Source organism: Euprymna scolopes, chromosome 30 (genome assembly GCF_053919585.1).
Source record: "Euprymna scolopes isolate OS-2025 chromosome 30, ASM5391958v1, whole genome shotgun sequence".
Classification (NCBI taxonomy): Eukaryota; Metazoa; Mollusca; class Cephalopoda; order Sepiida; family Sepiolidae; genus Euprymna; species Euprymna scolopes.
In genome coordinates this window covers 6,055,188-6,072,415 of record NC_136511.1, presented here as the reverse complement: position 1 = coordinate 6,072,415, position 17,228 = coordinate 6,055,188, and the positions used below count along the sequence as shown (strand labels likewise).

General features: G+C 33.9%; 1 protein-coding gene across 5 annotated transcripts in view; it reads left to right on the top strand.

Moving 5' to 3' along the window:
• The window catches only part of LOC145254643 (cyclin-dependent kinase 14-like), a 659,020-nt gene that overhangs the window by 607,698 nt on the left and 34,094 nt on the right, over positions 1–17,228 (top strand). For all 5 annotated transcript variants that reach the window (XM_080113265.1, XM_080113264.1, XM_080113263.1 and 2 more), the window contains 3 exons: positions 6,398–6,489; positions 10,787–10,866; positions 12,908–13,002. In XM_080113265.1, coding sequence (XP_079969391.1) covers positions 6,398–6,489; positions 10,787–10,866; positions 12,908–13,002 — 267 coding nt within the window. The remainder of the gene's footprint in view (positions 1–6,397; positions 6,490–10,786; positions 10,867–12,907; positions 13,003–17,228) is intronic.

The following is a 17,228-nucleotide window of genomic DNA, read 5'->3' as shown; positions in this document are numbered from 1 at the left end:
ATTGCAGGTAATTTGAGAAATGATAGCCGAAAAGAAGTGTTGTAGAATTGCAGGTAATTTGAGAAATGATAGCCAAAAAGAAGTGTTGTAGAATTGCAGGTAATTTGAGAAATGATAGCCGAAAAGAAGTGTTGTAGAATTGCAGGTAATTTGAGAAATGATAGCCGAAAAGAAGTGTTGTAGAATTGCAGGTAATTTGAGAAATGATAGCCAAAAAGAAGTGTTGTAGAATTGCAGGTAATTTGAGAAATGATAGCTAAAAAGAAGTGTTGTAGAATTGCAGGTAATTTGAGAAATGATAGCCAAAAAGAAGTGTTGTAGAATTGCAGGTAATTTGAGAAATGATAGCCAAAAAGAAGTGTTGTAGAATTGCAGGTAATTTGAGAAATGATAGCCAAAAAGAAGTGTTGTAGAATTGCAAGTAATTTGAGAAATGATAGCCGAAAAGAAGTGTTGTAGAATTGCAGGTAATTTGAGAAATGATAGCCGAAAAGAAGTGTTGTAGAATTGCAGATAATTTTAGAAATGATAGCCGAAAAGAAGTGTTGTAGAATTGCAGGTAATTTGAGAAATGATAGCCGAAAAGAAGTGTTGTAGAATTGCAGGTAATTTGAGAAATGATAGCCAAAAAGAAGTGTTGTAGAATTGCAGGTAATTTGAGAAATGATAGCCGAAAAGAAGTGTTGTAGAATTGCAGGTAATTTGAGAAATGATAGCCGAAAAGAAGTGTTGTAGAATTGCAGGTAATTTGAGAAATGATAGCCGAAAAGAAGTGTTGTAGAATTGCAGGTAATTTGAGAAATGATAGCCAAAAAGAAGTGTTGTAGAATTGCAGGTAATTTGAGAAATGATAGCCGAAAAGAAGTGTTGTAGAATTGCAGGTAATTTGAGAAATGATAGCCGAAAAGAAGTGTTGTAGAATTGCAGGTAATTTGACAAATGATAGCCGAAAAGAAGTGTTGTAGAATTGCAGGTAATTTGAGAAATGATAGCCAAAAAGAAGTGTTGTAGAATTGCAGGTAATTTGAGAAATGATAGCTAAAAAGAAGTGTTGTAGAATTGCAGGTAATTTGAGAAATGATAGCTAAAAAGAAGTGTTGTAGAATTGCAGGTAATTTGAGAAATGATAGCCGAAAAGAAGTGTTGTAGAATTGCAGGTAATTTGAGAAATGATAGCCGAAAAGAAGTGTTGTAGAATTGCAGGTAATTTGAGAAATGATAGCCGAAAAGAAGTGTTGTAGAATTGCAGGTAATTTGAGAAATGATAGCCGAAAAGAAGTGTTGTAGAATTGCAGGTAATTTGAGAAATGATAGCCTAAAAGAAGTGTTGTAGAATTGCAGGTAATTTGAGAAATGATAGCCGAAAAGAAGTGTTGTAGAATTGCAGGTAATTTGAGAAATGATAGCCGAAAAGAAGTGTTGTAGAATTGCAGGTAATTTGAGAAATGATAGCCAAAAAGAAGTGTTGTAGAATTGCAGGTAATTTGAGAAATGATAGCTAAAAAGAAGTGTTGTAGAATTGCAGGTAATTTGAGAAATGATAGCCAAAAAGAAGTGTTGTAGAATTGCAGGTAATTTGAGAAATGATAGCCAAAAAGAAGTGTTGTAGAATTGCAGGTAATTTGAGAAATGATAGCCGAAAAGAAGTGTTGTAGAATTGCAGGTAATTTGAGAAATGATAGCCAAAAAGAAGTGTTGTAGAATTGCAGGTAATTTGAGAAATGATAGCCGAAAAGAAGTGTTGTAGAATTGCAGGTAATTTGAGAAATGATAGCCAAAAAGAAGTGTTGTAGAATTGCAGGTAATTTGAGAAATGATAGCCAAAAAGAAGTGTTGTAGAATTGCAAGGAGATTGAGAAACTATAACCAAATAGATGTGTATGACTATGGAACCTAGATGTGGGGAAAGTATGTTTAGATGGTGAAGCTATTGAAGTTACTCAGAACTTTTCTTACTTTGGTAATACCCCTGCAGCACGTGGAGAAACAGTTGCTGATGTGATTTCAAATGTTGGGAAGGTATGGAGTGGGTTTAGGAAACTTTTACCATTACTAACCAGCTCCATTATTAAACAAGAGAAGAGTCTACTAGGTTTATGTGTACAGTGTGATTATGTATGAAAGTGAAACCTTCAAAGTGAGGGTTGAGGATATACGTTGCATGACATGATATAAAAAAAATGATATGATGGATGTGCAAGGAGTCTTAAAGACAGGCTTAGATTTTATGATCCCAGAGGAAGATTAAATTGGGACAGTATAGGGATATATGTGCAGAACAGAAGACTTTGTTGGTATGGTCACATTTAAAAAATAAAAATGGATGAAAGTTCTTGAGTAAGTAGATGTAGAGCAATTGACATAGCAGGATAAATTCACAGAGGAGATGCTTGGGAGGGAACATTGGGAGAAGTGATGAGGATGAACTTGAGAGAAAGATGGAAAAATGAAGACCTGGTCAGTGATTGATTAGTTTGGAGATTAATTTCTTAACACCATCCAATATGTAAAAAGGAATCTGATGATGATGTTTCATTATTAACTAAAAAAAGGGTTGATATGCCATTAAACCAATCAACAAACTACCTACAATGGACATTGTGTTTTGAGATTAAATAATGCAAAAAAGGTTTGATGTGCCGTAAAGAGTATTACCCATACGAGATTCATTCACCTTCTCAGTCAACAACAGTTCAGCATTGTTGAAGCAGGATAAACAGATTGAAAATTATTCCTTGAAGCGTTCCGAAAATAACTCGCTTAATTTAAGTTCTTATCAATATTTGAACATTGCAAGGCTTCCCCCCCCCTTCCCTCTCAAAGACATCCATTCAATCTAATGCTGAATAGACTCCCTAATAAAACTGATAAATGTACATCAACCTTACATAAGTAAATTGCGACTCTAAAAATATATATACTGCATTGACTTGTTACTCTCATTCTTTTCCTTCCATTTTCTTTTGCGCACGCGCACACACACACACATACACACACACGCACACGCACACACACACACATACACATACACACACACACACATACACACACACACACACACACACATACACACACATACACACACACATACACACACACGCACACACACACATACACACAAGTACAAGGGTTTTTCAGGGTAATCTGTAAGTAAGCTTTGACCAAATATTCAAAATAACATAATATTTGAAACCCAGATATAATCCCCTATACACTTGCTCATATGAGGAATGGTGAACCTTCTCCTAGTGTAACAGTAACTACTAGGGCTATGACAACAGCATATTCTTTTCCTTGTTTTGATTCTCAGGTATATATCCATTGCTTTTATGTAGATTGATGTGATCCTTGGTTGATTGTGTCTAACTGTGTTGGATATATACTCGAGAGTAAAAACAATGAAAAGAATATGCTGTTGTCGTAGTAGTAATTACCTGGATACTCCACCAGACAAGATTAATTCTTGGCTTGGAATCCAGCAAAATTTAGAAAAGGCAACAATAAAAATAATAAGATTTAATTGAAGGAAAATTTCATAAGTCTTGAAAACAAACAACAAATCAAGTATTGTTGAAAGTTTTATTTTGGAAACAAAATCCCTTGCGCAAGTTAAATGTTACTTAAAATAAACGCATTCAAAATCTTTACCTGGGGGGAAGGCAATCAAGCAGCCGTAAAACGGCAAATGGATTTAACATATACTAGATCAGACGTTATCATCCTTTCCTCCATCATTAAACCCTCAGCTTCATGTATTTCTTCATTTACTCCCCCCTCCACTCTCATACAAAAAATTCATTATAAAGTGACCGAAAAACAAGTAAAAAAGAACCTTTTAATTGTTTAGAACTTTGTTTTGTTTAAAAAAAAGTATTATACATATTTGAATTACAAAAATAAACGTTAAAAATCTTGGGGTGGGGCAGTAGCTGTAAAATGGCAAATGGATTTAACAAATATTGGATAATTTTGTTTTGTTTAATTATTTTAAATTACAAACATACCAAATAAAAATTATTTAAATGTTTAAAATTAAAAAAAAACATTTTTCACTGAGATATTTTTTGTTTTATTTCATTTTTATTTTCTGAAATGAATAAAATTCTATTTTTAAATAATTAGTTTCGTTTCTTTATTATCTAGTATATTTCAAATATTTTATGGACGCAACCCAGTGACCCTAAATATAATAGAAAGAAAATTTTACTGTTGATTTTAGTGTTTGCAGCCCAGATAAGATCTTCTCAACATGACCACACACTAGCTTATGCGAGGAATGGTGCACCTCTGTATAGGGGATTATACGGATAATCTTTAATCTGGCATGAGGATATTTTACCCTACAAATAAACTCTGACCAAATATTCAGGATAACATAATATTAGAAGCCCAAGTAAGATAACTCTGTATCTTGCCGAACTCGAGAATGTTTCTGTCAGACTCGGGAATTTGGACCGAATTTCAAACAAAACCCTTTATTTACTTCACAGGGGAAGGGGACGTAGCATGCTCTTGTTCTGTTGGCTATGACTGTATAGAGGTTCTAAGTAATTCACACATTAAAATTATTTAAATGTTTTAAACCTATTTTTAAATCCATTTTTAACTGAGTTGCTTTTTGTTTAATTTAATTTTTATTTTCTGAAATGAAGAAAATCTATTTCTAAATAATGAATTTCGTTTCGTTATGATCTAACATATTTCAGCTATTTTATGGATGCGACCAGTAATTGCAAACCAGACCAGATTAATTCTTGTCCTGGAATCCAGCAAAACTGAAATATAATTAGGTGTTCAATTAGTGAGAACAAAATTAGTGTTTATCACTAATTTATTACTTTATTACTTTGCTTGAACACTCGGATATCTTATGTATCTCATATAGAAATCAAGTGTTAGCCTTCAGAAAGGGTTCCCTTGATTTCTGAGAAGTTACTGAAGTAAAATCAAAGCATTTTTATTTAATAAATTGTTTTTTTTTGGGGGGGGGGGAAGTATTTTTTAAATTTCGATCTGAGGAATTTTTTTTTTGTTTTTATGAAGCAGATTTATTACTTGAATCGGAGCAAGACCGTTAAACTACTTCAAACAACATGTACATCCGTTATGTAGGACCATATTAACCCTAAATTACAAAGAGAAAGACAAATGACAGACTAAAACAAGCGACTGACGGCTAAGCCAGCACTACAATTAAATCATTCATTTCTGACATTTCTCTGTGTTTGATTTTCAGAAAAAATATATAAATAAATGAAGGAATCTGCTTGGAAAAAATATTTTTTATATATTATGTCCATTTATATGATTTTTTTAAAAAAGTTTTAAATAAACATTGAAATTTTTATTATTTGGATTCATCTTTATTGTTATTCTCATAACATTTCGGTTGAGGTAACTTCTGACCTTGTACGGCACAATCACGTTGACACACCTGTTCTCGCCAGATCACCGAAGTTAAGCAACATTGAGCCTGGCCAGTACCAGATGGGTGACCATTTGGGAAGGCTAGGTGCTGTATGTATCTTCTGGGAAGATTAGGCGTGGAGCCAGCACCCTCCCCCTGTAAAAAGAACTCCTCGCTACAAAAGCATCTACAAAAAAGTTGTAGATGGCCTATGCCCCTCCAGGGGCTCAAGGGCTATGGATAGATGGATGGAACTACTGACCTTCAGGTGTATCTTGTCGAACTCAGGAATGTTTGTCCAATTCACACCTGTGGTGCAGTGGTTAGAGTACTTGGGAAAAATCAATTGTAAAAATCATATTCTCCTGAAGATTGAAGATTCAATTCTGAGACTGGCGATTGAAAAATATAATTGTGAATTACTTAGAACCTCTATTCAGTCATGGCTGACCAAACAAGAGTATCCCCCACCCCCCGTGAAGTAAATAAAGGGTTCTGTTCGAAATTCCGTCCAAATTCCTGAGTCTGACAGAAACATTCCCGAATTCGACAAGATACACCTGAAGAAGGTCAAGAGTTACATTGACCGAAACGTTGTGAAAATAACAATCAAGATGAGAACAGTAGTCCGATGAATTCAAATAATACGAATAAACAATCCTCATCTCAAAAATTCAGAAATGTAAAACATGAAATAATGAAAGCATCCAATTTTATTTGTAAATTAATATTAAGAACGTATGCTTATTTTGTTCTGAATACTAATACAAAAAATAATAATCAAATCTTATTCAATAACTTTTTATAAATAAAATTTTTCATTTTCATTTTCATTTTTTTTCTTTTCTTTTCTTCCCCCCCAATAGAGGCAGTTATTTTTAAATTTTAAATTTATTAACTTTTTTTTTCCTATTTTTTTTTTCCCCCCATACAGACAATTACCTTTAAATTTATTTAATTTTTTTTCTATGTTTTTGTTTTTTTTAATAGGGGCAGTCACCTTTTGGAAAAGCCATTTCTTACACAAAACTTGAACGATTAGGAGAAGGGTCATATGCAACGGTTTTTAAAGGAGTTAGTTGGTAAGTCTTCACTAACATTTCCCAAAATTATTTAAGACAGGTATGTAATTCAGTCCATAAGCTACACTTTTGCAGGCTCACTTGTAATCCACAATATTACATTTCCTCGTTTAACAGCCCAAATTGCAGTTTTTATATTTAAGGTGAATAAATGTGCATTGTTCACTGAAAAGGCAGTATTCTTTTCACAGCATTTTGTAGTATAGACAACAAAACAAAAGAGTGTTAAAAAAAAAAAGAAAAGAAATATATAACAAATAAATATTACCAAATGCAAGATAATTTACTCTTCTATATACCTGGATAAGATCTTTGTGTGTTAACTCATTTTAAAACATGTATTTACATTGAAACAAAAGTAGTGTCAAGTCAGTTGAGTTAAAAAGGAAAAAAATTGTGATTTCATTACAGCCATTTGGACCCTTGATAATTGTTCAAAAGTCGAAACTTAAACAAAATACTAGAATACCACCCAAGTAAATGTCACAGTGACATTACTGGACAAGGGTCTACCAGTACTTTGTTTAATTTTCGATTTTTGAGAGGTTAAGATTCTCCAGATAACAAACACAAAAATTATCCAGGTAGGTAGAAAAGTACCTTATCTTACTTTTGAAAACATGTATTTGTTATATATTTCGTTTTTGACAACTTTGTCATTTTGTGTTGTCTATACTGTAAAACGTTTTTCTTTTCTTTTTTTTTTTTTTTAACGTTTTTTTTTACATTTAAAAACAATATTTGATCACATTTTATCCATTTTAACATTAATTGCCACTGTAAACAAATCTTTGTTGTTTTCATTACTTTGCATTCAAAGATCTAGGTTAATAATTTTTGCACATTTTTGTGTTTTTTTTTTTCTGTTTAAATAACAAAAAATACTTTGCATGTTTATTAAATACTAACAGTGGAGGTAGGAGGGGGGGGGGCTGTTTTGCCCGGTCATAAAATATGCTTAAATATGATCTTTCAATTTGTTTAGATTTCATATATAATATTATTAAGCTGTGATTTCAAAATTAAAAAAAAAGTATTTGGATGCCATCAGGTAGAATCGAAACTGTAGCATTCAAAGCTGGTGACGTTACCACTGTACCAATGTGACACGCATAGATGAATGCACAAAATGTTTGATTTTGTTTTCAATTTTGACCCATTTTTGACCCCTTAAAAACAATTTTAGCCATCTAAAGACCCATAAAAAAATGCAATCATTTGAAACCCTCAGCATCGCTCTGACTTTTAGTTTTGGAGGAGATAGTTTAAACATATTGAGATAGACAGACAGACATATAGTCGTTTGTATATTAGACTAGCGAGGGGTACCCGGCGTTGCCCGGGTGTTTGTAGGTGTGTGTGAAAAAAAACAGGTTCCCGTGAAAAAAAAAAGAAGCTTTTACGACACGCAGTTGGAAAATAGTAAAGTGTAAAAAAAAAAAAAAACAGGTGCTCGTTTTTGATTGACGTGACGGCGATAGGTATTCAGCAGTCAGAGTTTTGTGGGGGACAGTTTTTAATGAGGTCAATAAATCGGTTTGTTTGTTTTCAAACGCGTGCCGATGCGGGGGGGGGGGAAATGTGGAATAATTAACGTTTGAAAATCAAAATTAAATAGACAGGCGAGCTCCATGGGTAAGTCTGAGATATTACAATTTATAGATGATATAAAAAGTTTTAAGAAGTTGTGAAGCGAGCAAGAAAGAAGCCTTTTGTGGACATCGAGGAAAAGCGTACATACATACACACATACATTTTCGCTTTTATATATGTAGATTATTTAGAAAATTAAGATCTACGCTGATTATACCATCTATTCTGGCGTTGCTTCATATTCATCTCCCTCGGATCAGTAAAATGACTCGGCACTTTTCAGTTTATACTAAAAGACATTGTTTTGTTTTTTCTTATTGATACATATTTTGATTGATGATTATTTTTCTACCTCATTGTTTTTCGTGATTCTTGGATATTTTACTACTTGACACATCACAATTATGTAGGTACCATTTTTTTTTTTTTACTTGAAAATCAGTATTTCTTTTGGTGTTATAGTGTAGAACCACTTAGAACCAGATTCTGCTGGAAGTAATAATAGACACCATTAAAGAGGGATGAGTCAGCATTTTTTCAAATCTACATAAAATATATTGAATTTTTAAAAAATTATGTAATAGCTAGACTACCCATGACCCATTGGGTCAGTATGTTATATTAGCTATGAAATTAATGTATGAGCGTGACACTTGTGACGTAACGAAAACAGTTTTTTGTGACATAACAGAAATGTTTCTATGAAAGTATATTAAAAAGAATATAGATAGATTTCTATGAGTCGTTCTGTTTATAATATTATTTTTGAAAAAAAAAAAATTACAGCCATTGCATTATATGTGGTTTGCCATACTTATAGGTAAATGTGCACTGAACAGATACCATAATACTCAAAGTTAAATTAAAATTTTTATATATCTTTTAATCTAAACGCGAAAAAAAAAACCCAATTGGGATGCTGAAAACGTACACAGTAAAACAATATGTTTTATTGTAGCGTTGATTATTTATTTGTAACGCAAATTAAAAAAAAATATATCTTCAGGGTTATTTATGTTAGTAGTGTAGAAGAAAATGTATGAATGTTTTTTAAGAAAAGTGTATTAAAAATGGAGAATAAATTTAAAAAAAAATGAAGGTGGCGGGTAAATCACCTTTGTAAAATGCTCTTATGGTTGTCAACAAGTTAAAGTAGATTTATTTGTAAGAAAATTGTGTTAAAATAACTTTTAAAAAATGCAGAAAGTATTAACAATTGTTGATTTGGATAATTTAAACGCAAAAAAAAAATAATAATTGGGACGCTGAAAACGTACACAGTAAAACAATACGTTTTATTGTTGTGTTGATTATTTGTTTATGTACGCATGCGCAACCAGAAGTCGTAAACCGGATGTTGGCTTACAACACCTGTTACAAGGTCATTTGAGTTTTATAATTATATAGATTATATTGGAAATCTGGGGAAAAAGGTAACCCTCCTGCAAAAAACTGCCCAGTTGACCCACACAGAATTAATCAGTTGAAATATACAACTAATCTAGAAGTTGATTTGAGTTCAATTGTAGATTGGGGCTCCAAAAAGCCTTGTTTTGTTCCCAAATGGTCCCTTGTCTTTTCACTAAACCTATTTGGAAATGGAAATGGAAACGGCATTAACCCTATGCAGGCTTAACCACCTTCCTCCAAAAGAGGAAGTTCCATGGGAATATGAAATTCACAAGCGGTCCCCAGTTGCACATATATCCCTGTAGCGGGGGATGACAATGTTAGGCTTTTGCCACTTTTGTAGGAAGGTGTCAATGTCCTCCTATATACAGCGCCTGGAATTTCCAAATTGGTTACCCATCTGGTACTGACCAGACTCAGTGTTGCTTAACTTTGGTGATCTAATGAGAACCGGTGTGTCAACATGATTATTAAACCTATTTCATATACTTTTGTTCACCTGATAAACCTATTTCCTCTTATCTTTTGTAATACTTCTTCTTCTGCTTTTCCCCCAACTTCTCAACACTTAGTGAGGAGAATATCATCACCTCCGTTTAATCTCGAAAGACAATGGATAGTCCCTGTCAGGGTAGTTGCATGTATAGTTGTGAAGCGAGCATTACGCAATCTTCAACCACACCTCTCCTGAATCAGCACTACATGAGTCTAGTGGCAAGGAGAAGTTTAAGATGCCTGGCAACAATGTAGAGAATAGCAGAGAGCACATACCGCACCTGGAATTCCCAAATGGTAACCCATTTTTGGTATTGACCAGGTTCAACATTGCTTAACTTTGGTGATCTGATGAAAACTGGTGTGTTAACGTGATTATGCCAAAGGTGGGGGGGGAGGGGCTTAAAATAAAGATAAGAAAAAGAACTAATCAATATCATTATTGGTCAGGGGAATGCTGATCGTATCATAGTAGGCTGTGAACAGAACCGTGATGGACTATAATCTTCACCTCAAACTCATTAGCGGCTTTTAGCACCACTATACATAGCATAAGCAACAGACTATCCATTTAGGAACCTCAACCACATGTATTATGAATTAAAAGGATAAAAGTTTTTTCTGGGTGATCCGATATTTGAAACCTTTGTACCTATAACACATGCATAAATTTATGTTTTTTTTTTTTTTAAATAAAAAAATTACATTCTGCTCATGTATTTTCTATAATCAAACACATTTATTGATTTTTTTCTGCTGATAGATCTGTGCTATATATTATATATTATGTATTTTTTAGCCTCACAAATCAAGTTGTAGCATTGAAGGAGATCCGATTACAGCAAGAAGAAGGCACTCCATTTACAGCCATAAGAGAAGGTATTTTTTTATTTTTAAATATAAACAGTTTTATTCAAGAGAGAAAACAAGAAATACCCCTTGAAAGAAATTGCTTTATTTTTTATTTTTAAAGTAATTTCTGCTAATTCTACAGTCTTTTTTGGATAGAATTTTCACGTTAAATTCAATTTTTACATTATTTCTTTTTTTTTATTATTGAAGGTACATAATAGTTAAGAAAGCCCCCTCCACATGTTAATAATGATTTTTTTACATAACATTAATTCAGTATTGTTCATAAACTGTAGAAGTACCAAATTGCTGAAAAAAAAAATAATGATGCCTACATATGTAATCTTTTTTCTGATAATTTAAGAGATATTAAATGAAATAAAATTGTTTTAGATAGGTTTGACACTTTGAAGGTCATGGCAATGCAATGAAAGGTTATGGGCACCAGATGAATTGAAAGAATTAGAAACGAGATAATAGATATTTTATTTTCTTAGTGTTATGATATCCAATTTTTCTAATATTTTGGGGTTAAACCTCTTTTTCAAATTCTTTAATTAAAAACTTTAAACCTTATGGATATTTTATCGTCCCAGGTATCTTTAGGGAATAGCTGAATTCCTCCACACATGTGTTTATGCATGAAACACAATATTCGGTTTAATGTTTATTTTATACGCTGACATGAGTTGGACAGTTTATAGAGATTCATTTACAAACTAACTTATCTCCCAGGTCTTTATTTATACCTCTTTCTCTTAAGTTCATTCTTATCACTTTCTCCCTTGTTTTTATTGGCTTAAACCTGCCAACAAAACCAGTTACCTCAACTGTTCTATGTGCACCAACCGAAGAATTCTTATCCATTCTTTCAATGTGACCATACCATCAAAGTTTCTTGTTCTGCTCACATTTCCATATACTGTTCATCTGAGGCCATCAGATTTAAGACTCACATTACACATCCATCATATCGTTCAAATTGTACTGCCTAATCACGTTGACACACCGGCTCCTGCTGGACCACCGAAGTTAAGCAACGTTGAACTTGGTCAGTACTAAATGGGTGACCATTTGAGATTTCTAGGTGCTGTATGTGCTCTCCGCTTATCTCAGCATTGTTTCCAGTCATCCCGCACTTCTCCTTGCCACTGGACTCAAACAGTGCCGATTCAGGAAAAGTGTGGTTGGGGATTGCACAACCCTTGCCTCACAATTACATGCGCAGCTGGCCTTACAGGGGGTATCCCTCGTCTTTTGAGACTGAATGAAGGCATTGATATCATTCAAATATCATTTCATTTCATGTATTGCATATCCTCAACTCTCAATGGCCAGATTTCACTTTCATACATGATGACTCTTTATATACAAACCTAATAGACTCTTCAATTAGTCAACATTCTGCTGGTTAGTAATGAACTTCTTTCATGCTTATGCAATGCTTGAATATGTAGAAGGAAAATTTATTTATAAATTGGGTTTGTATAGAATGTTCCTATTTATTTATATATATATATATATATATATATATATTTATTTATTTTTTTATTTATTTATTTTTTTTTTTAACTCATTCACCCTAACTAAATCCTATTACCACTGTGAATTAGGAACCATACCTAGAGAGACCCTCTAAGTAGAGAGTTGAGATGCTTGTTCACATTACATTTAAATTTCTGCTTGTTAGCACAGTCATAGAAGCGGGAGACAGAAGGGAAATTCCAAAGTCTAACAGAGTAGAAGGTTCTTTGGCACTGAAGGCTTTGGGTTTTGCTGTTGGTCGAGTTAGGTTTTAAACCGCATGATGAAAAGAGCTTAAAAAAAACATCCCCAAAAGCTATCCAACAATAAGTGTTAGATGAGTAGATTCCAACCGAATAAACAGCAATTCTTCCACCTTTGTCAGAAATATTGTATGAAATGCAAGGATTAAAGGAAAGCAGAGTTACAAAGTTGCCAAAAGTCAAGTAAACCCACTACTTTCCATGACTGTAAAGACGTTTTTTTTTTAAATTTTTATTTTGTTGATTATTTAAGTTTATTTTATTCATTTTTTTTTTTCCAGCTTCTTTGTTGAAGATTTTGAAACATGCAAATATCGTCACACTCCACGACATAATACGAACGGATGAAACGCTGACATTTGTTTTTGAATATGTTGTAAGTATTTTCATTATTTTTCAGCTTTCAATATTTATGAAAAGTTAAATACATGTGTATATTTATCTACTGTTATATAAAAGGAACTTTATCTGTGTATGTGAGTTCGTTTCATATAGACTCCTAAATAGCTGGGTTGATTTTTTTTTAAATTTCACAAAGGTACTTTATGTGCCTGGCAGTGTTTTTAGATAGGTTTTGTATCGGAATGTCTTTGATAAGTATCAATAATTTGAAATAATCCAATGAAAGAAGGAACAGTCGATTTTTACCAAAGTTAACCCTATACACAGCCTAACATCATAAGTGCATTTGAGAAGTTTTATTACAGCACTAGCGGGGGGGGGGGCTCGGCGTTGCCTTGGTTTTTAGAGGCGTGTGTGGTTGGTGGGGGGAGGGTAAAATGAAAACAAAGCTAAGTCATAACCCTGTTTAAATATTATAAAAACAAACAGTGTTAATATTATTTTTAAAAAAATCGTGTAAAAAAAAAAAAAACAATTAAAAAATGAACGTGATGCAATACGAATGGTCCGGCGGTGCCCGTGCGTTTGAAAAATCCAAAAAGAGTTTGAGGGGGAGGGGGGGGGGGTCGAACTCGAATTATTGAGGCGAAAGTGCAAGAAAAAAAAAAATATGATGAATTAACTAAAAAGGGAATTAGGTCAAATATCAATTCCACAGTGAAGTTTGTTTTGGTTTAGTTTCAGTAGTCACATCACACTCGAATCTAAATGAATGTTTTTGTTTTCTCGAATTCTAAATAAATTTATTTGTATTAATTTTAATTTAAGTGTAATGCAAGTGAATTCATGATATCGTTTCGTTGTAATCTTTGTGTAAAAGTAAATGTTGAGTTGAAAGTACTAATAAATAAAGGTCATAGTTAGATTTCACGGTTAGAGTTGTTAAAACCAGAAGTAAAATCCGGTTAGTCTCGCAGATTACGTCTTACACTAAGAAAAAAAAAGCAAAAAGAAAACAATAATAGTAATCGCGTTTTCGTGTTTTTTTTTTTTTTTTTTTTTTTTTTCATTTCTATTTTATTATGGAAAAAACAGAAAGCATAAATCAGGGAAAAAAGAAAGAAAAAAAAGAAAGGAAACGACATAAGTAACCTTGTATGATTCCAAACCAGTGTGTTTCCTCGTAGTGTTCCTTGTGAAACCATCCGCTGCAGTGTAAATGGGGAGAGGGGAAAGGAGGAATCTAATAGAGAGAAAAGATGTTGCAACTTCATTTGAATCTAAGCGATTTTGGCAGTGGACTCTCACCTGAAAAAATATAGGAATGTACCATTATTGAGGAACTGTAGAGCTAATAGGCCTATAGCAAACCTCAGATAATGTGCTACAGTCTGTACTCATTACATTGCATGTAATGTCATGATTTTTAATCCTATTAAGGTCAAAGTTGGAGGGGAAAAAATAAGTTCATTTTATTTATTCAGAGAAGAGATAGAGAAGATAAACCAAAAGGCCCGGCATAAAATCAACAGTAGGTTCTTTGATATGATAAATGAATGTTTCTGTTTAAAGCATAATTTCACAATGATACTTGACTTTTTATTGTAAACTTAAATTCAAGCCATTATCACCACACAAGCAGTAAAGCCAGTCATATAAAATCAACAGTAGGTTCTTTGATATGATAAATGAATGTTTCTGTTTAAAGCATAATTTCACAATGATACTTGACTTTTTATTGTAAACTTAAATTCAAGCCATTATCACCACACAAGCAGTAAGGCCAGTCATATAAAATCAACAGTAGGTTCTTTGATATGACAAGAATGCATTGGGCTCCTTGCTAAGGTTTCTATATTTCTATATACAGAATTCACTATTAAACTAATTTAAGTGATCATTATGAATTTGGGAACACATCTAGGCATAAGGGTGAATAATGGGTGCTATATTTAGTTTCATTTAGTGCTTTGCTAAGTGGGCAAAGCGATAACAAAAGCTTTTTTGTGAAAATACACAGTACTTGAATTTTTATTTTATTTTAAAAATAATGAATGTTCCTCAAGTTTCAGTTTCTTTGGGGTATTTTAAAAGGTTTTTTAGGACACATAATATGGGCACAATTTGCCATTGGGTAGAACTCATGAGAATTGTGCCTCAGAATTGCCTGGTCTGCATTATGTCCTTCTTGTTGGTCACAGCTTTTTCATTAACATACAGGGTGGAACAATAAATTTGTCACCCTAAAGAAAACAGCTTTATTTTAAAACTTTTATAGAAAAAATCAATTCAGATAACTTGATTATGTAATAGAGCTTACATCTATCTAATGCAGCCACCTTGTCTCAATTACCGCTTTGATATTGGTCCGGAACTAGGAGCATGTCTCGTCCACAAGTGCCAGTAGGAACTCTGCAAATAGCAGCGATCAGGTTGGCTTTGGTGTTGTAGGAGGTCATGTTGGTGATGTTCTCGATCTAACACCAAACGAAGTAGTCAAGTGGGTTCAGGTCGGGGGAGGAGGGGGGGGCAATGAGAGAAGAATACAAAGTCATAGCACTCCTTCTGAAGCCTGGGTTTCATTGAACTTGTGAGTCTGCGCAGAGTCCTGCAGCCACGTCCAGGTTTTGCCAGTGGCCATCTGATTGCATCAGGGGATCGCCACACTCTTCAGCACATCCAGGTACACTTTCGGTAGCAAAGTGCAGTGGTTGCATACAAAGTCGAGGAAGGTTTGGCACAGAACACACAAGGAATGACACAGAAGCAACATTGCCACTTTCACTCCTTTGATCCACGGTTGTCTTGTCTGATTTCAGCATTCATTTTGGAGCAGTTGGGCCGGCTCCATCTAGAGAATTAAACACGTCCTAAATGAATGTTGACCAGACATGATGATCTACCGCAAAAGCAAATACGAGCATTAGACAATCTCAGTTCCTGCTGCGAATTCCATAAAGGCAGGGACTCACGATCAGCTCAGCATTGTTTTACTGTTTTCTAAACTTGAGGAGGGGCTAGATCAATAGCTTTGTTGATGAAATCATTTGGATAACGACAAAGAGTGTAACCAAACCAACAAAGAAATCTTGTGGTGTGAGCTTGTTGTAGAGAGGATATGTTGCAGTGAGAACGAACAGCAATATTTGAGATGTTGAACTGTTGCCAACAAACACGAATGATGTGGCATAAACAGTAGTGATCAAACGCCTCAAGTTTTCGTAGGTTGCTTATTCTCGTCAGCCATTTTTCATAGCTGTATAGTAGGATGATGTGGACGAGAGCTTGTTAGATGCGTATTTTAGTATTAAGTTTGATTCCAGAGACTACAGCTGAGATCAAAGGCAGTAAGTGCGAAACGATCACATTGTTGATATCATTTTCTCCTTGCCCTCTTGTAGTGATGATAGAGCGGACTTGGTATGTCTTTGCTTGCTACACGCAGAGACAGAGATGGCCAGAGGATGACGGACCCTAATGCCAACTTTTCCTGGATTTTCACTGGATCCCTATTAGCTCTGATGCTATCATATTTCCATTGCCTTTATGACCGTAAGAAAGGGATGAATGTTGTGTTAAAATGGGGTTCCATAGTTACAAGTTTATCTAGATACTGTGTAATTACTAGGGCTATGACAACAGCATATTCTTTTCATTGTTTTGACTCTCGAGTATATATCCAACACAGTTAATCAATCGAGAACCACCTCACTCTCTATAAAAACATATAAGATGTCAACGGATACACACTCGAGAGTCAAAACAATGAAAAGAATATGCTGTTGTCCAACCCTAGTTATAACATTAAAATACTTAGCAATTTTTAACTGTTTTTAAATTGTTTACTCTTTTCACCCAAAATTATGTCTATTAAATAAACGAAACGTACTTAAATTTTGAAAAAGAACAAAAAAACTAACCAAACAAACAACCCACAGCTGTTTCTTAAGTATAACTGCAGTTCAAGGTTTAAGTGAGTTTGAACCCACACATTGATGATGCCTCCGTTTAGTCTCAAGAAACAATGAATACTCCTTGTCAAGGTAGCTGCGCATGTAATTGTGAGGCTAGGGTTGCACGATCTCCAACCACACTTCTCCTGAATCGACTCTGCTTGAGTCCAGTGGCAAGGTGAAGTGCTAAACAACTGGAAATAATACCAAGATAAGCGGAGAGCACATACAGCACCTGGAAATCCCAAATGGTCACCCATTTTATTACTGAACAGACTACAATGTTGCTTAACTTCGGTGATCTTAC